The 27,446-nt window shown below is 38.9% G+C and overlaps 1 protein-coding gene across 8 annotated transcripts in view; it reads left to right on the top strand.

Annotated features, from left to right (window-relative positions):
• dgkb (diacylglycerol kinase, beta) overlaps window positions 1-27,446 on the top strand; it is a 788,800-nt gene that overhangs the window by 41,808 nt on the left and 719,546 nt on the right. For 7 of the 8 annotated variants that reach the window (XR_006311661.1, XM_043689832.1, XM_043689838.1 and 4 more), the window contains exons 1-2: window positions 7,833-7,943; window positions 8,752-9,011. Coding sequence is in view for 7 of the 8 variants with exons in the window: in XM_043689832.1 (XP_043545767.1) it covers window positions 8,924-9,011 (88 nt within the window). In the remaining variant the exon portion in view is untranslated. Of the gene's footprint in view, window positions 1-7,832; window positions 7,944-8,751; window positions 9,012-27,446 lie in introns of those variants that run through there. The other variant, XM_043689831.1, reaches the window with a different exon arrangement.

A 27,446-nucleotide genomic window follows, 5' to 3' on the forward strand; every position in this document is an offset into this window, starting at 1 on the left:
GGTCGGTGTGGACTTGTTGGGCCGAAGGGCCTGTTTCCACACTGTAATCTAATCTAATCTACATATTTGCAATAACGTAGGGCTTGCCAAAGTGGTTCAGGTTCCCATGTGGGGTTTAAAAGATTGGTGTTGAGACTTCCAAGTCAGCAATGGCTGCCATATTGTTTTGTCTCCTCCCACTCACTCTCACAGATCTTCTTTTTTCCTGTCCACCCCCATCCCTACTTAAAGGTCTTCCCACTTCTCCCACCCTGCTATCTGTTTTCACAAAGAGTTCACAACAATTTTCGAGCCTCAAAATGAGTTGTCAGCAGGAAAAGGTTTGAGAAGACTGCATTAAGCAGCTTACCTTGTTGATGTTTGAGAATTGATAGAACCAGTCCTACCATTGTAGCTTGTTAAAACACTATGGAATTTCATGTGCCCAGAAGAAACATCATTAGTTCTGTCATTCACAAAGGAAATATATTCCATGACTATCATTGGGTTAAAATCCTGGAATTCCCTCTCTAAGGGCATTACGAGTCAACCTATAGTACGTGGATTGAAATAGTTCAAGAAGGCATCTGACCACCACCTTCTCAAGGGCAACCAGGGATGGGTAATAAATGCTAGCCAACAGCGATACCTATGTCCAACAGATGAATTAAAACATTGCTGCAACAGACCTCCAGCAACAGCTGAGCCCAGATATTTTCTCATATTTCTTCAGCTTTGTGGATTATACTCAATTCCATTGAGTATTTTTATCCTTTTTCAAAAGGAAGTGTAGTTTTCCTTATCTGTTCTTGTGCTGGGGGATTCACTTACAAGATAGCAGTATGGTGGCTCAGGTGGTTAGTACTGCTGCCTCACAGCGCCAAGGACACGGGCTTGATTCCAGGCTGAGGCGACTGTCTGTGTGAAGTTTGCACATTCTCCATCTGTCTGTGTAGGTTTTCTCCATGTGTATTGGTTTCATCCCACTGTCCAAAGATGTGTAGGCTGGGTAGATTGTCCATAGAGCCCAGAGATGCACAGGCTAGATGGATTAGACATAGGAAACACAGGGTTATGGGGATGGGTTATGTATGGGTGGGATGCTTTCTGGCAGGTCGGTGTGGACTAGATGGGCCAAATGGCCTGCTTCCATACTGTGGGGATTCTATGATAAGACCAATGTTTATTGCCCATCACTTTGACAAGATAGTGGTGAGCTGTCTTCTCGAACCATAGCAGTCCATGTGTTGTAGGTTCATTAAGACTCTGTCAGTGAGGGAGCTCCAGCATTTTGATCCAGCCACAATGAAAGAATGCTGATGTATTTCCAGTCAAGAAAGTGTATGGCTTTGAAGGCAAATTCTGGATAGTGGTGTTCTTATGCATTTGCTGCAATTGTCCTTCTAACATAGATATCAGGGATTAGGAAGCTGCTGTTAAAAGAGCCGAAGTAAGCTGAATAGGCTGTACCAATTTTCCCTGGAATGTCAGAGGCTGAAGGGTGACCTTATAGAGGTTTAATAAATCATGAGGGCATGGATAGGGTGAAGAGACAAGGACTTATGCCTGAAACATTGATTCTCTTGCTCCTTGGATGTTGCTTGACCAGCACCATACTCTCAACCTCGAATAGACAAGGCCATTTCCCCAAGATGGGGGACTCCAAAACGACAGGGCATAGGTTTAAAGTGAGAAGGGAAAGATTTAGAAGGGACCTAAAGGGCAATGTTTTTACACAGACAGTGCTGTGTGAATGGAATCAGCTGCCAGTGGAAGTGGTGGAGGCTGGTTCAATTACAACATTTAAAAGGGATCAGACAGACACCCAGTGACTATGGCAAGGACTGAATGACACCACAGGTTCTAAAAAGAGACAGTGCAAGATAGCAGACAATGGCACATCCCTCCCAGATTGTCTCAATGCCTTTTATGCTTGCTTTGAGCAGAATTTTGACGGAGAGGCAACACCAGTTCTGACAAGACGCTGCATCAGAGGTCAGATCAGTTTTCCTTCTGTGAATTCAAGGAAAGCAATAAGACCAGATGGACTACCAGGTCATGCACTTAAGGCAAGCACAGATCAACTGGCACATGTCTTCTTGGACATCTTCAACCTCTCCCTGCAGCAGGCTGCTGTCTCTGTCTGTTTCAAGAGGGCCAACATCATCCCTGTGCCTGAGAAGGCTCATGCAGCATGTATCAATGACTACCGCCCAGTGGCCCTAACTTTGGTGGTCATGAAGTGCTTTGAAAGACTGGTCATGGCATTAATCAAGTCCAGCCTCCCCACTACTCTGGAGACACCAAGATCAGCTACATAAGAATCCTACTCATTGACTACAGTTCAGCCTTCAACACCATTATCCCCTCGAAACTGGTTACTAAACTTAGTGATCTCGGACTAAGCCCCACTCTCTGCAACTGACTCACCGGCCACAATCAGTGAAGATTGGGGACAATATTTCATCCTCACTAACACTCAACACTGGAGCCCCCCAGGGGTGCATACTCAGCACACTACTGTACTCACTGTATACCTATGACTGCATTGCCAAATACCAGGCTAATGCCATTTACAAGTTCGCTGATGACACCACCATAGTCGGTTGAATCTCAGATGGTGACGAAACAGACTACAGATGGGAGGTGGAAGACCTGGAAAAAATGGTGTACTGTTAAAAATCTAGCTCTCAATGCTGGCAAAACCAAAGAACTCATTACTGACTTTTGGAAGGATGTTACTCATGCCCACCTACACATCAACAACACTGAGGTGGAACGGGTGGAGAACGCCAAGCTCCTGAGAGTGGTCATCAACAACATGCATTCCTGGACACTTCATGTGGATGCACTGGTTACAAAGGCCCAACAATGTCCCTTCTTCCTCAAGCAGCTGAGGAAATTTGGCATGGCAGCGAATACCCTTGCCAACTTTTAGAGGTGCATTCTGTTTGGATGTATCACTATCTGGTATGGCAACTATACCATTCAAGATTGGAGACAGTGACAGAGAGTGGTGAACTCGGCCCAGACAATCACAAAGGCCAACTGCCCATCTATAGAATCCATCTATTAGGCTCGCCAGCATTCTCAAAGATCCATACCGTCCTGGCAATGTTTTTCTACAACCTCTACCATCGGGGAGAAGGTACAGAAGCCCGAACACATGCACCAGCCGGTTTCGAAACAGTTTCTGTCCTACTGTTGTTAGAATACTGAATGGACCCACAAACTCTTAACATTCACCTGGACCTGTGTTTTTGTCTTTGCCGCTGTTTACCTATTATTCACTTATATATGCTACTTAACTCTGTGATCTGCCTGTATTGCTCGCAGGACAAAGCTTTTCACTGTGCCTTGATACATGTGACAATAAATTCAATTCAATTCAATTCAATTCGGGATGGGTATGTGAATAGGAAGGGTTTAGAGGGATATGGGCCAAATGCTGGCAAATGGGACTAGATTAATTTAGGATATCTGGTCAGCATCTATGAGTTGGACCAAAGAGTCTGTTTCCATGTTGTACAGCTCTATGACACACCGATGAATGAGCAGCGTTCCAAAAGCTAGTGTGCTTTCAATTAAACCTGTTGGACTATAACCTGGTGTTGTGTGATTTTTTTAACTTTGTACACCCCAGTTCAACACCAGCATCTCCAAATCATAGCTCTATGACTGTATGACTAAGTGGTTGCTGCGCAGATACACACTGCTATGACAACCATAGCCTTCCTTTGTGTGAGATATGACTCACACAAGTAGTGAGCTTTCTCCTTGATCCCCATTGACCTCAAAGTTGGTTAGCTCCTTGATGCCATACTTGGTCAAATGCTGTTTGATATCAAGGTTATATGCCCACCTCACCTATTTTCTGCCTATTGCTGAGGCAAAGGCTGCAACGATATATGGAATTGAGTTGCCCCAGATGAACCCAACCTGGCAATTGGTGAGTATTTATTGCTGAGCAAATACTACCTGAGAGCACTATTGACGACACTCTTCTTTTTAATTGTTCATGGGATGTGGGCATTTCTGACTGATCAAATATTCATTGCTCATCCCTAATTACCCTTGTTAAGATGGTGGTGAGCTGCCTTTTCAAGTTGCTACTGTCCTTGTGGTCTAAGGGCATCCCCACAGTTCTGTTCGGAGACGAGATCCAAGAATTTTAGCCTGCTCGAATAAAAGAAAGACAATATTGTTCCAAGTCAAATGCAGTGTGGCTTGGAGAGGAATTAGCAGATATTGGTGTTCCCTTTTATCGGCTAAGCAGCAGAGGTTGGCGATTTGGAAGGTGCTGTTGAAAGAGCCTGGGTAACCTATGATCACATTGCTTATTTTCATCACTGCCCAAAAGGGATTCTGAAGTTTGTTCTTCTTCTAAGATCATGTAACAAGCTATAGGACAAATAGGAGATTAAAAATAAAGAATGGATTGACATCAGGATTTGACCATCCTAGAAAACAATATGAGATAGCAAAGGCACCACAGAAAGAGTTAAATCAGAATAAAACACAAATTGCTGGTGAAACCCAGTAGGTCTAGCGACATCTATGGAGAGGGAAATGGAGTTAATGTATTGAATCCAGTGGCCATTCTTCAGAAGCACTAGACTCAAAACATTAACTGTCTCTTGTGCTGTCAGACGTGCTGAGTTTCTCCAGCAATTTGTTTTTGTTTCAGGTTTCCAGCATCTGCAGTTCTTTGTTTTAGTTTCAAGTTAAATTAAGATGTTTATTTGACTACATTAGTGTTTTCAAGATATCTACAGCTTGATTTAGAAAGTGAAGTGTGAAACTCATACATTAAGATGTGGTAAATGTCAGACCAACTAAATGGTTCAATCAAAAGGAATAAATTACTTAATCTGATGTAACAATTTTAACTCACCACCTATTACCCTTTGAGGTGCATCAAAACATAATCAACTGAGCATTTTATTTTAATTCATTTAATAATTTATGTTCGTTGTATTAATTCAAGTGAGAGGTTCTTTCTTTACCAATGTAAAATGAATGAGGAGCTTGGCTATATTTGGTACAACAGACTGATCGTTATTTTCCTGGCCTATCAATTTAGCAATCATGATTATGGCAGACTGTAAAGTTGCACTTAATTCTGTTATTGGCATTGAGAAAATGTACCCATGAAAGCTACTAGATTGCCATAAAATCAAGAAAATGGTTCATTGCTGGTTTACTGATGAACCTGTTATTCATAGTTGCACTGACCTATATGAGAATGCAGTACACCATGGGAATACTGTAAATTGATTTGGCAAGTTACTCTATTATTCGAATAATCAACGTAAGAGGACCCACTACCTTTGCAGGACAAATAACAACAGGCAATAAATGTAGTCTTGCAAATATGTCATTCACATTAAACAAATAATTGAACTTAATCAGTATTTATTTTAAAGCTTATTAAAGAGAAATGTACTGTGAAAGTCACTAACAGCTTAATAATGCCATTCAGTTGCACACGTTCACTGAACTAATATGCTCAACAGCATCTTGTGGCACTCCACTGATCAGAGGCCTCCAGTCTGAAAAACAACTCTCCACCATCACCTTCTGTCTTCTACCTTTGAGCCAGTTCTGTATCCAAATGGCTAGTTCTCCCTGTATTCCATGAGATCTAACCTTGCTAATCAGTCTTCCATGGGGAACCTTGTTGAACGCCTTACTGAAGTCCATATAGATCACATCTACTGCTCTGCCATGCTAAGTTGCCCTGTAGTTTGCAGGGATTTGTAGGATAGGTGGATAAGCCGTGGAAAATGTGGAGTTACAGGGATCGGGAGGGTGTCTGGGTGTTGGTGGGATGATCTCTGGAGGGTCAGTGCAGACTCAATGGGCTGAATGACTTCTTTGCACACTGTAGTGGTTCTTTGAATGCCATAGTTGCCTTGTGCCTGCTCTGCTATTCATTAAAATGGCTAAATTTCTACATTTTCCTGACCTGTTCCCATATCTTTTTATCTAAATCTTGTTATTCATGACCAAATATAAATAATTACTTGCAAATATTTGCTACGTATAATTACTTACATTCTATGTATTTATCTACTTTTCCAATAGCACAGCTTTCTATGGGATAGTATGCCTTCAGATAAATTAATTATGGGACAAACTGAGTTTCACAGCATCTTGTTTATAGCACTCTGGTTTCAGATGTATTGGCAGCACTTGCATGCAATACTAATGAAATACATCATTTCCAAGCATCATTTTCATATTAAACTGCTATGTGGAATTGTGGAGGAAAAAATGTAATTAATTTACAAAATGTGTATATTTTCATAAACAGATGATATAATTTGGAATTTCATGTGTAGAATATTTTTTGGTGTTATATCATGGCAAAGTACATTTGTTTCCCAACCTTTAAAGGTTAGGATTCCAACAATTGTCCTTCTTTTGCAATCATTTCACATACACTTTGGAACAATCTAGCTCTAAAATCTCTAATAAGGATCTTGTGAGTTATTAAAGGGTAATTGGCACTGCTGAAAATACACCATCATAATTACATTAATTGTGATGTGCAATTACTGATTTTGTTGCAAACTTTCTCATTTTGACATCTGCTTTTATAGTGTTTTCACTATTCAAATATTAAAAATGAGAAAATATGAATTGCTATATGAAAAGGTCAGTGTCCACCTAATTCAACTTCTATTATCCTGGCCGTCACAGGATGGATAACAAAACAGTGATAGTTACATAACAGCAATCTATCACCATCTATTAGACTGCAATCGACAAGCCCTTTGCAAGGTTACTACAGCAATGAAAGTAAAATTTTGTCGGGATGGTTTTACATGGCCTATGATGTCTTGCATACGTGAAACTAACATATGTGTCTGTGTGTTGGGGTGTGAACATGGCAGGGAGAATTAAACAAAATCACACTGGGAATATATAGCATCCATTGCAGCTGTGCATGGGGTCTCCAGACTATGTCGACCAAAGCACTCCACCTTTTAAAAAAAACATTAGGGGCAGATTACGAGTTTTGAAGAACTCTTTTTTTTTCACTAATTTGTAAGCAGGTTGATAATTACCTTCACTTCAGCTCTGATGAAGAGTCACCTACATTTGATATGTTAGCTTGCTTTCTCTCCATGGATGCTATCTGACCCACTGTGATCTCCAGCATTTGTTGTTTTCAGTACAGATTCCAGCATCAGCACTAATTTGCTCCCGTTATTTAACTTTGCTGCTTTTGTTTAAAACAACAGGGGATAATTTCATCCTTTTTCTGTTTGTAGGCTCTGACTTTGCGAGGATCACAACACTGAAGTAGATTTAAACCAGAAATAGAATTTTGTTTTACAATCTGTTATGTGCAGAGTTAATTTCACAAGAACACTTAGAAACATACAAGCAGATATAGGATTAGCATAAATAAAGAGAATATTCAAATAGTAGTGACGCAAGTGCAATAACAATCACAAAATACCAGTTTATCGATGTCCTTGACTAAAAATGTAGTCCAAAAGTTCACAGTTTCAGTTAGCAGTCTGGAATTTCTTTGTGGAAGTGGGTTAGTAGGCTAGCTAGCAGTTGGAGGGTTATAGGTCCTTCCATCTCTTTAAAAATCCCTTTGACAATCTTCTGAGAGCTTTTATCTGAAGTGTAACCTTCAACTTTTTATTTGATGGAACCAGGCATTTTTACTTGGAGAGCACAAATACAGTTTGGTGGTTTTGTTACAGGCCAGAGGCTTTTTATTTGTTGGTGATGATTATTGTCAGCGGATATTGCACAGAGCATTATTGACCCCGAAATTACGCATTTAAAAATGCACTTGCCTTCCATAGAAAGAGATCATGTGACCAAGCCTCATAAAGCTGGAGAAGTCGTTGCTTTGGACACCAAAGCAAACACTGGAGAAAGCCAAATATGTTTGCTGAGTTGGATTAAGTGGAAAGCATTAACATTTCTTAAAATAGGTGCAACTTGAAATTCTGAAACAGCTATACAGAATATTAGAGAAACTCAGAACTGGCGAATCATATCAGACTGAAAGTGTTAATTCTCTTTCTCTCTCAGCTCATTCTCTGCTTATTCCAGTATCTGCAGTATTTTGCATTCAACTTAAAAGTTCAATTATCTAGGTTTTTTTTTCTAGTATAGGATTGCCTCTCTCTCAGCTTATAACACTAATTTAGCATTCCATTCTCATGAGGTTTTTGAAGTGTTGACTATCTGGTAAACTTTGACTTTTGAGAAGCTACTACAAGTTGCTGTTTAATTCAGTCACATGAGTTTCACGGCGATTTTTTTGTGTGGGGGCTTTTCAAAGCGTTTTTAAGAACAGTTTCTAAATGTACAAATGGATGTGTATTAAGTTTAGTTTTTACTCGGCTTGTGACAAATCTGTTGAGGAATGATGAAAACTGTAGCTTCATAGAAATCGTTCCCTTATAATGTGGTTTATCAGGGAAAGCTTTTCCCCCCAGGGTTCAAGATTCTAAAGATAGAAACTACTTAGTCTTTGGAAATTACATTCGAACTGTGCAAATTATAATTTTATACTGGCGTTTGGATCTGGTTAAACCTAACTGATATGGTTATATTTACGCATTGAAAAGCACAGAAGGCTCGAAATAACTGCATGTAAATTAAAAACTCTTGTACAGGTTGCATTTAACTTGGAGTCACCGGAGAGACTTGTTCATTATTTCACGCTCACCGCTGAACCAAGTTCTCCTCTAATAAACAAATGCATCACTCCTCTTGCTTTTTGTCTATTTCCAGATCTTTGCAGCAGCTCAATCTGTAGGCTGCTTTACGCCAGCACTCCGTGCAGCCACAGTCCCTGTTCCACTCAACAAATGAAATCTTCTGAAGCCCAAGGTGCGTGTTGGAGAGGAGAAATCCCAACGCGGAGCGGTTAGTTCGTTCGGGCGCGCATCTAGATGTGAAAGAAATGAGTGTGAAGACCACCATGACTAACCAGGAGAAGTGGATCACCCTGAGCCCTGCAGAATTCTCCCAGCTACAGAAGTACGCCCAGTGTAAGTGTTAAAGAATATGACAAGCCATTCCGTTTTAATAATGCCGTTGCTTTAGATGCTCATACTGAATGAACGTGTCGCAGGTTGGTCGTACAGCATTATGTTTGTTTTAAATACTCGAAGCATATTCAGGATTAACACTGTAAATGAGAACATCATTATAAACACAAGCGTTACTTAAGGTCTGCACTTATTATCTTTCTGCTTTAGGCAACATTGCTGATAATATTGGAAAACAACTGAGAATTTTGTTTGTTTGTAAATTATGCACTGCCAGCTTCTTTGTTGACATGATGAAGAGCTGTTTGTGTTTGCATTGCGAATGGAGTCATACTATTACTTTTACTCGGGTGCTTCTCAAACAGAACCTTTATTTCCGTCTTATTTCTCAGCTGCGAGCACCTGCCTGCTCGAAGTCAATGCTGTTCGGTGCTTTGGTCCTCTGACTGTGCGTCATGTGCTTTGCACCAGGAGCACAAACCCCTGGCTGTTCAGTGATGGGGAGATGTTCAACCCAGAAGGACCACGTTCTTCAGTTTCACCCAGGAATCAAGATCGTTGCTCATATTTCCAAGTCGAACTAGAGACCAGATTGCAATGTATCTGTTAACTCTAACTCGCGTTAGCATCCATGGCTCAATGGGTTTTGGTTTATGTTATGTAATGCCGTGCTGCAATGCAATGGATTAGTTATTTAGAGCGCAAATGCCCAGAAATTCAGCAGCCCTTAATTATCTCACGAGATAACCAGGAGGAGAGAACCAGCTGCATTGCATTTTATGCTATTTTATCTCTCCTCGTTGTTAGTATGTTTCAGTTTCGAAAAGGGCTTTCAGTATACCACTGAATAATTCATTTTATTAGGGTAGATTATTTCTGTGACTTGGAATCATGTGCATTAACACTCTCCCCATTCCTAATCTTAATATTTTTAAGTCATTATGCATTTTGAAAAGCTGCATTTATTTCTTTTATTTTTTTTGCCTCAACAATGAACAAGTTGGAGAGAGATTCAGGAACCTTTAACATTTCCAGGATACAAGGCAGGTTTCTTGGCTTTTGAACACACTTGAAATAACAATTCACAATATGTCCATGCTCTCATGGTCCAACCCACCAGCCAAACAGAATAATGAATGTTTGAGGGGAGTAAATCAGCTGTTGCTGCTTTCCAGCTTGACAATTGTGAATGCATTAATCAATAAAATAATAATTTTTCACTGTGTTCAGACCAAACTGGTCCTGTCAGAAAAACCTTGTTGAAACTTTTGTAATGAATTTGCAACAAATGGTTGTTGCTGAAGAAGGGCTTGAACTCCAATGGTTCCCTCTTCTCATATGAATGCTTCAAAGGAAATCCATGTTTAATTGTCAGTGTCTCTATTAAAATGATAATAGGGAGTTGGGAATAATGGGTATGCTGATGGATGGAAGTGGTGAGTGATGTTGCACAATGATGTGTTGTGGGTGCCTCAACTATACATTACATTTATTAATTCAGTTAGCAGCATGGAGGACCATATCTACATGTTTGTTAATGATACCAAGGATTAATAATATAGTTAGTGCAGATGGGAATATTAAATTTCAAAGGAACATTGACAAGATTAAATGAGTGGACAGATGTTTTCAATGTACGTAGGAGTGAAGGCCATTCATTTTGGACAGATAAGTTCCTGTTCCTTTTTTATGGTGAACAGCTATGAATGGTTTAGAAAGAGTTTAGCATTCCATTTTGAGATTTCTACTTGTTATTTGCAGTGAAGTTATTTACGCATTCTTTGTATTCACATTTAGGATTTTTCTAGAAAAGAACCCTAAAAACTGTGGTCTAATGAAAAGTCATCTGGACTCGAAACATTAGCTTGCTCTCTGATCATGGATGCTGTCTGACCTGCTGTGATTTCCAGCATATTTTGTTTTCCCTACAAACACAATGTAGGAATTGGAGCAGGCTATTCTTATCAATGCACATCGTTAACCAGAAGTGCCTTACATCATTGAAAAATGTAGAGGTGCTGGGATTGGGGTAAGTCAAAAGTCACACGACACCGGGTTACTGTCCAACAGGTTTATTTGAGAACACAAGCTTTCAGAACTCCCTCCTCCTCCTTCAGGTACTAGCACCTGAAGAAGGAGCAAGGCTCTGAAAGCTTGTTTTCAAATAAACCTGTTGGTCTAAGCCCAGTGTCCGCCTCCGGTGACTTGTCATTGCTTCATATGTTGAGGAAAAAGTGAATTTGAACAAATTCTGTCATTGCTGTGAAATGGAAACTGTCCTTTGCACAAACTATATAAGCAATATTATTGTCTGAAATAAATTGCTGGACCAGGGAGTGCATAGGTGCTAATATTTGTAATTTGTTATGCTGTGTAAGAACAATGGTAGAACATTTTCTCTACTTGCTATTGTTACATTTTTAGATCCCACCCTTGCCAGTATGTAGTTAAAAATCACACAACACCAGGTTATAGTCCAACAGGTTTAATTGGAAGCACACTAGCTTTCGGAGCATCGCTCTGAAAGCTAGTGTGCTTCCAATTAAACCTGTTGGACTATAACCTGGTGTTGTGTGATTTTTAACTTTGTACACCCCAGTCCAACACCGGCATCTCCAAATCTTGCCAGTATGTGGTATTCTGATCTAAGTCGTTTCTGGCCATCAGACTGCCTTTTCACTGTGGTGAGCTTAGGGCCTGTATAATTATCAGTGGTTGACAATGGACCGCTGCTGAGGTTAAATAAGAGGAATTTGTCTTACATATGATAATCTACTGTGTGATAGCTATTGGTATATTTCTCGTTCACATACAGGACACATTTATTTGGGACTCTTGGGAACTGCAGAATCTGACCATCTCCATCCAAAGATTGTGTGACATCACCAGATTGGATGGAACTCCATGTATTCAGAATATTAACTCCTTTTGAATCAATACAGAATCGCAGAATTGTTAAGGTGCAACGGTAGCTATTTGGCCCATTGTGCTTGCATTGGTTGTTCAAATGGACATCGTTACCTAGAGCCAATCTTTCTATCTACTAAATGATTCCATCCAAATAACCATCCAATGTCTCAATTTACCTGAACTTCACCAAAATTCTCAGCAGTGCTTTACACACCCTAAATGTTGAAAAGCTTTTCCTTACATTTCCCCTGCTTTTGTTTCATTCATTCACAGGATTTGGGCATTGCTGGCCAGAAGAGTATTTAATGCCCATCTCCAATTACATAGAGGGCAGGTCGGAGTCAATCCTTTTACTGTGGGTCTGGAGTCACGTGGAGGCCAGACCAGGTTAGAAAGGTAGTTTTCATCCCTGAAAGACCTTAGTTAATCAGATGAGTTTTTCCCCTCAATCGACAATGGAGTTATGGCATCAGTATACTCTTAAGTCCCAATTTTTATTCAGTCGCATCCCAGCTAAGTGATAATACCATTTGACCATTGCCTAACCCCACATTACTTTAAGTCTATGCCCTTACATCTTGTTCCTTTTTGTTTTGATTGGAACAGCTTCTCCCCATACACTATATCCTGCCTGTTCATGTTTTTGAAACTTCTATCAAATCTCCTCCTAACCATCTTCTCCACAAGGAGAATAGCCCTGACTTTTTCAATCTGCCCTCATAACCGAAATTCCTCATTCCTGGAACCATTCTTGTCAGTGACTTTACGCAACAATTATTCTTAATGAAGTTCTAAACATATCTCTTATACTCTCACTTACCATTTTGCTACAAATACAATACAAATGATGTTTTATGATTTTATCAAAAATAACAGACATCTATGGACATAGCCTTCTTAATAATCATCTTCTACGCTGTTTCAGCTTAAAAGAAATGTCAGGATCTTTCTAGTTTGGTCAAAATTGAATAAGTTTATACTTCCCCTGCACTTAAACCCATCTGTCACAGTTTTGCATACACACTTAATCTTATCAATGTCTTCTTGTAATTTTATACTCCCATTTGCACTATTTATAGTGCCACCAATTCTTGGTGTCATTGGCAAATGTGTATATTTTGGTTTAGTCGTTAATAAATATAGTGAACTCCCAGGGTCATCTGTAGGCATTATTAGACAATTCCTTTATAATTCAAGTAATGTCAGTGTTTCTGTAGCGATTTCCAGCATTCATTAATGATAATTCAGCAGTCTGCACCATCATGTATTCAAGTGCAAAAGTATGGCAACTTGTAAATTGAGTGATCATCCTTCCCCTAAAATGGAATGTATGTACAGTATAACTACTGTAGTAGCTGATGTCACCTCCAGAGTGTTTGAGTAATGTGTAGCATTAAATATAGTGGCTTATAAGGCAATACATATCAGAGTAGTAATTTTAAAATGGTTACTCAAAGAATGCCTCAGTGAATCTTTTGTTCTAATTGTACAACATTTGAATGAAACCAGGCATTATGATCTTGATATCAATAGAATTTATCAAGCACTAGACTTTTTTTCTGAAAGGCATTCTATTATAATTCAGAATAGATTGTTGTGTAATCATGATGAAATACATTTAGCACCATGTCTGAAACTTGGATTTTCAGCCTCCAGAAAAACATTGATGCATTGTAGAGATGTCAATGAAGGACAAAACAAAAATTCACTACAATGAAGCCTAAATTTGCAAACAGGAATTCTGAACTTGCTTTCAAAGAAGAAAAAGGATATATGACCTAGATCTGTAAAATTCTGAGAGGCAGGAATAGTACAGATGTAAGCATGTCATTAATGTGGGTTGTGATTGCAACACAACAATAGAACATAAATACAGTTAACATGATATGAAAAAATCCAAGTAATTTTCCAAGTAGATATGCATAGTTTATGAGAAAGGTTTTTGGGTTAAATGAATAACATATTTAATCGAATGCTCGAGGGGACCTGCTTCAGATTATGCTGGATACATTTCTAATGGAAGAAGTTTTGGCTAAGGTGTTGCATTGATCCTTTGGAAATCCATGATTACCTTTTGTAGAATAATTGCAGAAATTTAATCTTAGGTGCTTAAATGTGTTTAGATCTTGTTGTTAGTAGAGTTTTGTTTTCAGGAACAAAAGTCATGATAAGGTGAATGAATTGAAATGTGTATGCTCTTGATAGCTAACGTTATGCTCTGAGGTCATTTCAGTGGCTCTGTTGTTTAATAAGGCTTTCTGTAACTTGTTACGTTATCTGACTTGGCATTCCATGGAATCATCTGACATGGGAGTATAGAAGACAATCAGCGTTTTCTTTTTATAAATCCAGAAAAAGATTCATGTGAAGAATTGAAGATACTAATATTTATTTATTTATCGGATGTAGATGTCTCAAACTAGGCCAGCATTTGTTCTCCATATTTAGTTGTCCTTGAGCAGGTGGTATTGAACAGTCTTCCGGAGCCACTGCAATCTGTGGTGTAGGGACGTGACAGTGCTGTTAGGAAGGAAGTTTGAGAAGTTTGAACCAGAAATACCAATGGAGCAAAGGTATAGCTCAAAACTAAGTTGATGAGTGGCTTCAAGCAGACCTTGTAGGTGATGGTATTCCCAAGTATATGATGCCTTTGTCCTTCTAGAATGCTGAAAATTCTTCAGCCTTGTCTTTTTATACAGATGTACTGGGCTACTCCATCATATGAGGATAGGGATATTGTAGGATCTTGGCCTCCAGTGAGTTGTTTTAATTGTTCAACATCACTCATGACCTGCTGTGGGAGGACTTAGAGCTTAGCCTTGATCTGTTGGATGTAGGATCGCTTAACCCTGCCTTTCATATGCTGCCTTCCATTGGCAAACAGCCCTGAATTGTAGCTTCATCTGTCTGACTCCTGACTTTTAGGTGTGCCTAGTAGTGTTTCCCTTTTTCAGTTGCTGTAATCTGTGGCCTCTAAATAATAAGTCAGAGACCTTTTTAAGTGTGAACTTGTCACCCAATGCCTCATGTAAATAAATGTAAGTATGACAAAGTAGGATCAACAATCTGCATTCCGATCAGCAAAGGGATCACCTTCGCAAACCATGTGCAGAAGAACCATTGAACTTTCTTCCCAGTTTGTCCCTCCATCCATAATGCTTTTTTTTTGGTGTCTCTGTGTTTAATTGGGAGTTTGATAAGTAGGTTACAGTTTAAATTAGTAGAGTTAGATATTAGTGGTTCATAAATAATTTTAACTACAGATAAACAATTATTTGTAATGAATAGAATTTCCTGTTAGTATAGAAACCTGGTCCAAGCTTTGTCAACCTGGCTTTACAAGAAGATAATTTGGGAAATCTGTATGCCGTATTAAAACAAAATACCATTTGATTTCCAGTGTGCTACCTCAGTAAAGTGTTACGATGTATATGGCATTAAAGAATGTAAGTACAAACAATAGAATTGGCAAACAGCCATTTCCATTGCTCTATAAATTACAAGAGTCTCTCTTGTAGATTGGCAAATCTGAAAGACCTAGGGATTTCATAATCAGTTGTATGCAACAGTAGCCAAAAGGTTTTGGTAGCATCAGAATGTTTTCAATCTCTTAGTCCATGACTGCAGGCATTGAGTGTCAGGAATGCAACAAGTGCATTTCAAGACAAAAGACAAAAGCTAATTGAATGCTTGAACCAGTTGACGATGCTGCACTGTTTTCAACCTTGGTCTAGTGAGCAACAAAAATAATGTACTTGTTCCAAAGTTAAAGATCAGCAGACGGTCTATAGATTGAGAAATTTGCAAGTTGTCTTGGGCAATCTAATCATTCATGCAACTTCGGGCAGTTGGAAAGGGGCGATAATAGCTTGCAGAACAAGGATTGCCTATCAAACTATTACTAACACTGTTCTCTCAAGTCAAACAACTGGGGAGGAACCTTCTTCTAAACAGATGGAAATGACAGAATGCAGGCTCAAAATTTGCACAATTTTAGATGTATGTAAATATGCATAATAAGGCATAAACATTCATGCTTTCATTGTGTCAGAAATGATAGCTACTATTGCTGCACAAAAGATTACATTGAGGAGGAAGAATTTGACATTGGGAGTTTGGTCATCCATTCAAAACAGGTTGTAGGAACAAACTGTCAAACCTTTATCTGGTAAATGATGAGCCCAATCAACCAACATTACAGATATCTTTATCTGTAGGAGGAGGTTCCTTGAGAACTTTGCAAAATATGATTAAAGTTTGAAAATAAAAACCACAAGAAGACTTTTAGAGGCAACTGCCATTTGAAATGAGCATTACCTATTATACGGGGTCAAAAAGTGTAGCATTGGAAAAGCACAGCAGGTCAGGCAACATCTAAGGAGCAGGAGAGTCAACATTTTGAGCATAAGCCCTTCATCAAACATTCCTGATAAAAAGCGTATTCTCAAAACGTCGACTCTCCTGCTCCTCGGATGCTGCCTGACCTCCTTCTAAACAGATGGGAATGACAGAATGCAAGCTCTAAATTTACACAATTTTAGATGTATGTAAATATGCATAATAAGGCATTAACATTTATGCTTTCATTGTATCAGAAATGATAGCTACTATTGCTGCAGAGTCTACGTTTTGAGCATACGCTGTTTCAGGAATGTTTGATGAAGAGCTCATGCTCGAAATGTTGACTCTCCTGCTCCTTAGATGCTGCCTGACCTGCTGCGATTTTCCAACGCCACACTTTTTGACTCTCTCCAGCATCTGCAGTCCTCACTTTCTCCATTACCTATTATAATGCAGTGACACTCTATGGTTCTGCCAGTGCATTTAGGATAGATAGAGGTTGCTTAACGTTGTGAATAATGGATGCAGTATAAATGAATAATTGTGCTTTTATTTTAGAAGCAAAGCTAAGATTAGCAAAAATCTTAAATGGTTATCCATCCAGTTGTCTGGTTTGCAGAACATTACCTTCTTGTTTTCAATTTCAAAGCTTCATTAATGTGTTTAATTAAGGCAAGAGATTTTGTTCAAGTGCTGTGAATATCCACATTTATGGATCATTCAGCCTAAAAAAAGGACCTTTTGAGGAATTAGCACCATGAATTTACTTGTTGCTGTTCTGCAGTAATTTGTATATGTAAATAGGATTTCCTTTGCACTTCCAGTTAAATTACAATGGTGGAACGACAGTATCTCCTGAAGATCTTGTACACTTTAAATCATTTCAGTACTACGATTCAATAGATAATCACTGTCTGTGGTACTTGGACAGAGAAAAATGGGTCAAGATTTGGCAATTGTAAAATCAGCAGTGTACTCACAATGGGGTACAGTTAATAGGGAAAAGATTGTGTATTTGAGTAGTTTAGAGATAATTACCATTACAAACAATGAGATTCTGTCCTGTCCTAAATAAGTGTAATTGATTTGGAATTAGATGCAGCTTGAGAGGACACATTGCACGCCACTTGATGACAAATGGATCGATTGGTTTGCTTGGAGAAATGCAATTGTGCACAATGACTTGTTATGTGATTTCCAGTTGCTTCTATTTCAAGGCTTGAGGTAATAGCTGTTAAAGAGAGTACATGGAATCTGGCCAAAGTTATTTTTTCTTTGTTAACCTGTAAGAAACATGAGAATTATTTTTAAAAGTAAATTTGTATCTATACTGCCAGGTGAGACAATAAGGCTTGGAATTTTCCAGTCCCTATTCCTGCGGGGGTTATCTTCAGTCAATCATATGGTCAGAAATAGGGATATTTGCTACTGATAGTGTTGAATATTGGACAATTTGTGACTCCTCAGGTACTGGAGCAATCCATGTCAAAATTCAGCAACACCTGAATGACATTCAGTCTTGATGAATGAGTCACATTTATGGCAGGTAACGACCATTTCAACAACACCAATGCTCAGGGCTTGACTATATATACATGAACAAAGTTCTTTACACCCAAGAAACAAAGTCAAAGATAATTGCTGTAGGTACAGGTAGATTGAGTCCATTTCATGGGTATCTGTTCATCAGCTCACAGAACCATCACCTTTACCAACTCCCTCAAATTCATCAGTGATTCCATGGTTTCAGTGACCATCTCAACCACAAGAGTCCAACCATCACACTTTGATGTTCAGTTACCATTTGCCAAACACCCTACTACCGACATTCTGGGTGTTACCATTGACTAGAAATTGAACTGGACCAGTTATTTAAACACCAATTACAAGAACAGGTCAGATGCTAGGAATTCAGTGGTAAGTTAGGAGATGGTTTGCTCTTTAATGCCCGTCCACCAGTTACAAGGTACAAGTTTGGGGAATGAAGCTTTACGGGTATTCAAAGTGATATGCTGGAGAATTTTAAGTGTAGCGACCACAGTGCCATTTTAAGTTTGTTATGGAAAAGAAAAAAATTGTTCTGCAGGTTAGAGATATTTAGGATTACGAAGGCCATGGACATATTCTTGTTAGTCATAAGATCAATAACAAGGGGCTAAATTTAAAATGAAAGCCAGAAGGTTTAGAGTGGATCTGAGGAAGTCTTTTCTCACCCAGAGGGTCGTGGATGTCTGGAATACAATGCCTGGGAGAGGAGTTGAAGAGGGAACTTCAAAACCTTTTTAAAAAGTACCTGGATGGACACTTGTAGTGTTAAAACATTTAAGGCTACAGGTCTAGTGTGGGCAAATAGGACTAATGTAGGTAGTGGTACATTTTTTGGTGATAAAGTTGTGAAGGGCCAAAGGCCTGGTTGAGGATGCAGGAGGATTTGCAGGATCCTGCACAGGCAGTGTTGGTGGTACTGATCCAGTGCCTTGAAGTGTCTACTATAGACAGTCCATGTCTCAGAGCCATATAGAGTTGTGGTGGTTCGCACCCTCCTGTAAACTGAGCTTGCTGTCAGATCTGATGTTGTTATCAAACACCCTTTTCCTCAGGGGACAGAAGGCTGTGCTAGCACACTGGATGCAGTGCTTGGTCTCTTCATCAGTAGCTGTTTGTCACTGTGGTAGTGACTAATCCTCAAAAATGTGTAGATCCAAAGTATTTGGACAATGCTTTTGAAGGTCTTAGCCCCATACTGGCCATTAATGAATTTGCCAGAACTTGTCAAGGCAAAATGACCTTGGTACATGAAATGAGAAGGATGGACACACGTAAGTGATGCTGGATGAAAACGACCATTTTCTGACTGTATTCTGGATACTATGTGGAGTCTCTGATAACTGCATGTGTTTGATGTTTCCATTGCTTTGGAAGAGTATTAATGCAGATGACATGAGATAACTCTGATTTTCCTGGTGCAAATGATTGTGGATGGTCTGGTAATTCATGGTTGTGGATGCACTATGGAACAACCCATTACAGAACTACTAGAGTGAGATTGTCAGAATTTGAATAAAGAAAATGTGGAATTGAAGAAAACCCATGTATTTTGTTTCAGTAAGTTATGTACTGACAAGAGGACTTTGTCCTGATCCTGATAAGATGAGAGCTATTGAAGAGATCGTGTGACTAACAAATGTGAAAGCAGTGCAAAGATCTGTTGGATTTATGAACTAACTTAGAAAATTGTTGCTTAATTTGTCATGAGAATATGAATCTCTATGCAAGCTCACTGCTAAGGATTTGCATTGCTATTGAGACTATAATAAGAAGGATCTTTCTTCTCAAATAATGAGTGGCCATCCTAGCCAGTGCTGAGATACTAAAATATCAAAGATGAAGTCATCCTGCAATGTGATGCCAGTAATTTAGGATTTGAAATAATCCTTATCCAAAAAGATCAGCCAGTTGCATTTGCTTCCAGGGTGTTAACTCATTACTGAACAATGCCTCACACATTGAGAATGTGTAGCTGGCCATTGTTTTGATTTCACTATTTCAATCCATGTTTGTTTGGGAGAGAGAAATTAACAGTGGAGTCTGAAACTAATCACTTTCAAGCATCCTCTTCAAGCTGTTTCCATCTGCTACAAAGCATCTGTAAGCAATGTGACTTTACTTGGTGTTTGTTTGGAAATAATATACAAGTTCAGAAACATTGTCAACATGGATGTAGGTTTGCTGGTTGAGATGGAAGGTTCATTTTCAGACATTTCATCACCATACTAGGGTAACATCTTCAGTGAGTCTCTAGATGAAGCACTGTTGATGATTCATGCTTTATATTTATATGTTTGGGTTTCTTTAGGTTGGTGATGTCATTTCCTGTGGTGATGTCATTTTCTGTTCTTTTTCTCAGGGGGTGGTAAATCAGGTCCAAGTCAATGTGTTTGTCGATGTGCTTCTTGGAATTCTCGTGCGTGTCTCTGGCTTGTCCTAGGATGGATGTGTTGTCCCAGTTGAAGTGGTGTCCTTCCTCATTTGTATGCAAGGATACTAGTGAGAGAGGGTAATGTCTTTTTGTGGCTAGTTGATATTCATGTATCCTAGTGGCTAGTTTTCTGCCTATTGTCCAATGTAGTGTTTGTTACAGTCCTTGCATGGTATTTTGTAAATGACGTTAGTTTTGCTTGTTGCCTGTATAGGGTCTTTCAAGTTTATTGGCTGCTGGTTTTAGTGTTTTGGTGGGTTTGTGGGCTACCATGATGCGAAGGGGTCTGAGTAGTCTGACAGTCATTTCTGAAATGTCTATGATGTAGGGGAGAGCGGTCAAGGTTTCTGAACGCGTTTTGTCTGCTTGTTTGGGTTTATTGCAGACAAAACGCGTCCAGAAACCCTAGCCACTCTCCCCTACATCATAGGCATTTCAGAAATGACTGCTAGACTACTCAGACCCCTTGGCATCATGGTAGCCCACAAACCCACCAACACACTAAAACAGCAGCTAATGAATTTGAAAGACCCTATGCAGACAAGTGAAACTAATGTCATTTACAAAATACTGTGTGACAAACAGGCAGAAAACTAGCCACCAGGATACATGAACATCAACTAGCCACAAAATGACATGACCCTCTCTCACTAATATCCTTACATACAGATGAGGAAGGACACCACTTCGACTGGAACACCACATCCATCCTAGAAGCATGGCATTCCAACCAGAACTCTATCAACAAATACATTGACTTGGACTCGGTTCACCACCCCCTGAGGAAAAATAACAGGAAATGACATCACCATAGGAAATTACATCACCAACCCAAAGAAACCCAAACATATAAATAAAAAGCAGGAATCATCAGCAGTGCTTCATCTGAAGGCTCATTGAAGATGTTACCTAGTGTGGTGACAAAATGTCTAAAAATAAACCTTCCAGCTCAGCAAGCAAACCTACATCCAGAATCTCAACCTGGAGCTACAAATCTTCTCAAAAATTGTCAATATGGCTGTTGAGAGCAGCACATCCTATGAAGGAAGTTGAGGGTGCAAAAATGAAATTTGAAAACTTCCAGGTTCAATGCAAAGCATCAATTTTGCATTCTCTGAGTGCCATTCGCCCAGCAGTGGCAATAAATCTGAAAGACGCGCAATTTACTCAAATTAAACAAACTAAACAAGTTGCAACTTTCCTAGTGCTGCAGGAAGTAGTGATGAATGAATGGGTATCAAGAACATTGCTGCATGCCCAATAATGTCTCATAGCAACAGCTATGGCATTATAAATGGATAAAGTGACATCAAACACAAAGCTCTGTCTGGATGTATCACTACCTGGTATGGCAACTCTACCTTTCAAGATCGGATGCGATTACAGAGAGTGGTGAACTCGGTCCGGACAATCACAAAGGCCAACCTCCAATCTATAGAATCCATCTACCAGGCCCGCTATCAAGGAAAAGCCGCCAGCATTCTCAATGATCCATCCACCCTGGCAATGTTTTTCGACAACCTCTATCATCGGGGAGAAGGTACAGAAGCCTGAAAGCATGCACCAGCCATTTCGAAATAGTTTCCACCCTGCTGTTGTTAGAATACTGAATGGACTCTCAAACTCTTAACGTTCTCTTGTACCTGTGTTTTTGTTTTTGCTGCTGTTACCTATTATTTATTTTGCTATTGAACCGTGTGATCTGCCAATATTGCTTGCAAGACAAAAGCTTTTCACTGCCTCGGTACATGTGGCAATAAATTCAATTCAATTCAATTCAATCTATCATGGCTGAGAATTAGGTTGTTTTGGAGAGGAGAAGTATGTCTACTGAAGATGTTGGAAATAGTTCTGTGTAGCAGTAAATGTCATGCCCCACCAAATCTGCACGTCCAAGAGCTAAAATAAACTTTTTAAAGCCATAAGTAGTAAATTGGGATTGAGTAAATTGGGGAAATTTAAGTAAAATGGTAGAAAGCCAAATTTCACTTTGCTGAAATGCCACACTGCCAGAGTTGATTCATGTAAATCTTCACTGGTCCAACAAAAGCTAGCCTATTTGGCAAGAATGCAGAGGAGCTGTCATATTAATTGCACACTGTATGACAGATTATAGACATACAGCTGGAGAAGCTGCTCCTTCTACTGCAGATAAATGATGAGAAGGATATGATCAACAACTGCACAAGGACAGAATGACCAATAGTCCCAGAGGCAAACCGTTTCCCCAAGAAGACAATGGAACAGCAACAACACTTAGCACAGCAATGATACTCATCACAGCAAGGCCCTCCTCTAGAGATCTGGAGGTCAAGCAGACATTAGAAGAACAGCCAATAACCTGTTCACATACTAGAGACAACCTGACACTTCAAAGATGAAGTATGCAATGCATGTATAGGGATGGATAAATGTAGAATGAATCATGTATGTTATGTAACTTGCAAGTTACAAGTTAATTTTACCTTTTTATGGAAACATGGATGTTTACATTCTGATTTACCATAGTCATGTGACCTTGATTTGCTTTCTGCTTAGAAGCTTGGGACAGAAGCTATTAAAATCAGCACTTGGACCATGGTTAATGTTAGGGAAAGAATTAAATTATTCTTGCTCGTAACGGTCCAATTTAGAAATAATACATCACGCAAGCCTTGAATATTGATTAGTTTATTCATGTCAATGCCCGCGAGCTCAAGGTGACCAGCGCGATTGGATGGCCTCAAGTCACTCAGAAATACAGAGAGTTGCGTGATTATATAGGTAACAATTGGCTAACAATTAGCAAAATGTTAACTGCAGAGTAATGAGTGAGTTAAGGCAACTTGCCTAGCATTAGCTCTAGTCATGTAATGTCTGGACAGCGTCAGTTATAAGTGATAAGCAGGTGTTGGTATACAGTAGGTCCTTGCAAAGAGAAGAATGGCTTCATGCAAAGAGGGGAATTTATTTATCAGGTAATGGCGCAGCTGCAAGGCTAACCACCTCATGCAGGCAAGGGAAAAGAGGCACTGTGAGCAGGGCAGGCACTGAATGTAAAAACAAAATGGTCTCCAGGCTTTAATAGTGACAAAAAGGCTGTCACAATTCTAAACATTCTCCCACAGTTAATCACATAGGTTAGAGATACAACTGAAGGTGACATTGAGTGACATGATTTTAAAAATGAATTGGAACAAAAGCCCAAAGTTTGGCAGCGTTTAGAATATTCTGTGGTGACTCCAGATCCAGAAGGAGACAGTGACGTCTGCAGATGCTGGAGAAGGCAACACACACTCAACCCCATGTCCAGTGATTATCATCTGTGTGAGAGTCTGGAAGAAGAGTCCGCATTATTTTACATGTGTTGGATTCCTCAATTCTGTGAGAGTTTTTTTTTAAGAAGTGTACATTTCCTATGGGACAGCTGTCTGGTTCAAAGGTGAGGTCCCCCTCTGAGTTTGTAGACTGGAGTTGTGTGGTAGGGGATGGTCGTACAGCCGATATATAAAATTCACTCCATGAGATAATTAATAGGCCTTGTAGAGTAAACTCAACAACATTCTTTCGCCTCCTTCCAAGTTTGTTATCTCCCACTGTTGCAATTGTGAACTCAGTTATATCTGCCCCCATCCACAGCCTCCATGTCATCTCTTCTATAAATTACTTCATTTCAATCACTGCACTAAACATTTTACAAGAATACAACTTTCAATTAGAATTTAAGGTTGTTTTTATTATCTTTTTTGTTTTGAAGCTTCTAAGTATTCTACGTTTGAGGGTGTGACTATGCTGTGATTGCTGTATAAATACTTTATGTAGATGCCATTTTGAAAAATAACCTAAATTTCAACTACCTATGGTTTTCAAACTTCAATGAACCTTAAGTAGACATTTATGTTTGTTTATTTAAAGGAAATGTCTTTGTAACTCATCCCTCCCTCCGCCCTCAAACCGTTCTATCTGGATTTTTAGTTTCTTTGTGAGTTCTTGACTGCAACAACTTAGCACCATTTGCCAGCTTTCATCCCAAGACAGTGTCAGATATTTTACCTTTTCCTTTATTTGTAAATACGAGTGAATATCTCCTCACTTGCTCATGCTGAGTTGGAGGATGTGCCATTTTATCCTGACAGGAGCATGAAAAGCTGAGAGAAAGTGAACAAGAGGAAGAGAGCACAGCAGAACTTGGCATTAAGACTAAATCAGAAGAGAGGGCCAGCCAGAAAGGAATGTGAGAAAGAGATCTTCAAGAGGTGGAGAAACAATTTAAGGGTATAAGATGGACACAAACAAAAGAGGAAAAAGAGAAGATAGTGAAATTGATGAGAAGAAAGCATAGGCCGCTTTGTTTCTCAAGCCTGCTGCGATTACTCCACATTCTTGCTGACCTCCATAACCTTTTACCCCCTTGCTCATAAAAAATATACCCTAAAAATATTTTAAAAATGAAGATTCTACTTCTGTCACCATTTTGAGGATGTGTTCCAAGGATTCATAAATATCCTAAACAATGTAAGTTTCACTGTCTCTATTTTAAATGGGCTACCTTACCCCAATCTCTGAAACAGTGACCTCTGGTTCTAGGTTATCCCACAAGAAGAAATATTTGTCCCACGTCTATCAATCATCCTTGGGATTTTTAGACGTTTCAATCAAAGTGCGTCTTATTCTTCTAAATTCCAGCTGATACAAACCTAGCCTGTCCAACCTTTCCTCAAGACAACCTGCCCATTCCAGGTATTAGTTAGTTAAAACTTCTCTGAACTGCTTCCAATAAATGGACATTCTTCCTTAAATAAGCTGACCAATACTGTACACTGTACCCCAGATGCAATCTCGCCAATGCTCATGACAGCTCAAGCATAACTTCCTACTTTTGTAATCCATCCATCTCCCAATAAATGATGACATTTTATGAGCTTTGCTAATGATATGATGAATTTGTATGCTAACCTCTTGTGTTTCATGCAGTAGGATGCCCAGAGTTTTGGTACGTCAGAGATCTGTAATCTCTCACCTCTTTACATAATAATGTTTATTCTTATAAAAAATGGACAGTTTCACATTTTCCTAAATTACACTCCAAATGCCAGAACTTTACTCAATTATTTTAACCTGTCTATATCCCTTTGTGACTTTCTTATGTTCTCTTCACAACTTAATTTCTTACCTAACTTTGCATAATCAGCAAATCGAGCAGTTATATTTTAGGTTTCTTAATCCCAAAAATTAAGGCACCAGCACTGTTTCTCTCTTGGTATCATTCCTATCTTGTGAACCAGAAAATGACCCATTTCTCTGTTCCCAGTTAACCTTTAATCCATGCTAATATATTTTCCCCCATACCAGGTGTTTTTTTTCCACAATAACCTTTTCATGTGGTACTTGACTTGCAAACAGAGAAGGATAGAATAGACCTGCCCTTTAGCCACAGCTCTTGTTACTACTTTAAAGAACCCCAATAAGTTGGTTAAACATGATTTCCCTTCCACAAAACTATGTTGACTTTGTCTTAGTATCTTGATCTTTAAGTGCTGTACAATAGTGTCTTTAATAATAGCTTCCAACATTTTTCTAATGCCAAATGTTATGCTGGCAGTAGTCACTTGCGCTCTTTTTGGATAGAGTTACAGTTATTATTTCCATTTTAATAGACCTTTTCCTAAATTTAAGGAATGGTGGAAAATTAAAACCGATGCATCATCTATGTCACTGGGATTTCTTTTATCAGCAACTGGAATAAAGTCCATCAAGACTCCGACACTTAATTCATTATATGCCACTTTTTTGGTGACTAATTTTCCTGAGTTCCTCTCTACCCTCCATTTCTTGATTTACAGCTTCTTCTGGATGTAAGTTGTATTCTTTTGTTTTTGCATCAGACTTTGCTATAAATGTTCCAGTACTTTCAATGACAATCAACACAAGGATTGTTTAGATTCTAAACAAGGCAAAGGTTTTATTCTACACTATGAATACAGGGATAGAACTCGAGATACACTGCTCAGTAAACTAATATTTCATGGCGTTTTTTATACATTTTTCAATGTACCATTTGTCATGTGACAAACAATATGAAGCAATTATGGTATCATTGTCTCCATAAAAAGGTTCCAGTTACAATAAACACATTTCATTGTAAGTCTAATGAATCTCTTGCTGTGTCCATATCCAGTAACTATGTACCTTGAAAATAGATGCAGGTTTTCATTTACAGTACTTTATTGTCTGGAATGTCAACAGTTTTTTTTTAAATCATGCTTGTGTCTCTGTTTGAAAACAATTCTCCATTTTACTCATTAGTGAATATTTCCTTATAATGTTATCATAGCTTCTGTCCTACATACATTACAGTGATAATGCTCTCTTTGTATTTTGAAACAGGATTCCACTGTCTGGTAATTGCAATAATTTTTCTGAATAACCTTTTTTTTCTGCATTGTATACAACCTAATGGTCCTGTCTTCCTTTTTTTGGCAGGTCTTGGTTTTGAGACAATTAAATATGTCTTGACTCATTTTGTCTCTGTTGCCATGTATTAGTCCTGTAGCTAGCTAGCTATGAATTCCTATATGTGACTTAACTTCATATCTGTTCAATTTGTCTGCTTTCTCCTAATTTTCCATTATTAATTCAGTATCCATTTTGACAGGGCAAATGCTCAATTTGTTAGCTTTTTATTTAAATGTTTGTAGAGACTTTTATTATCTGTTTTATATTTTTGGCTAGCTTTCTCTTGGACATTGTGATGCAGACTATCAGGCACTGGGAATTTCAGTCTTCAACCCCATTAGCGTCTCTCGCAGTTTTTTTCATTAATGCTGATTTTCTTCAATTTCTTCCTCTCCCTAAACTGCTGATTCTCTAATGTTTCTGGAACATTATTTGTATCCTTGTTTGGAAAAGACAGAACCAAAATGTGTAGTCAATTCTTCTGCAATTTGTTTCTTACCATTTTATAATTGCTCCCATTTCTGATTGTAAGAGAATTACTTTTGTCTTCTCTAGTCTTCATCTCAAAGTTTGAGAAGCTTTTATAGACTTTTTTTTATCCAATGTATTCCTTGCAAATTTACACTTGTACTTTATTTTCCTCGTGGAGTCATAGAAATGTACAGCGCTGAAACAGACCTTTTGGTCCAACCTGTCCATGCTGACCAGATATCCCAACCTAATCTAGTCCCACCTGCTAACACCCAGCCGATATCCCTCCAAACCCTTCC

The sequence above is a fragment of the Chiloscyllium plagiosum genome, chromosome 5 (genome assembly GCF_004010195.1).
Source record: "Chiloscyllium plagiosum isolate BGI_BamShark_2017 chromosome 5, ASM401019v2, whole genome shotgun sequence".
NCBI lineage: Eukaryota > Metazoa > Chordata > Chondrichthyes > Orectolobiformes > Hemiscylliidae > Chiloscyllium > Chiloscyllium plagiosum.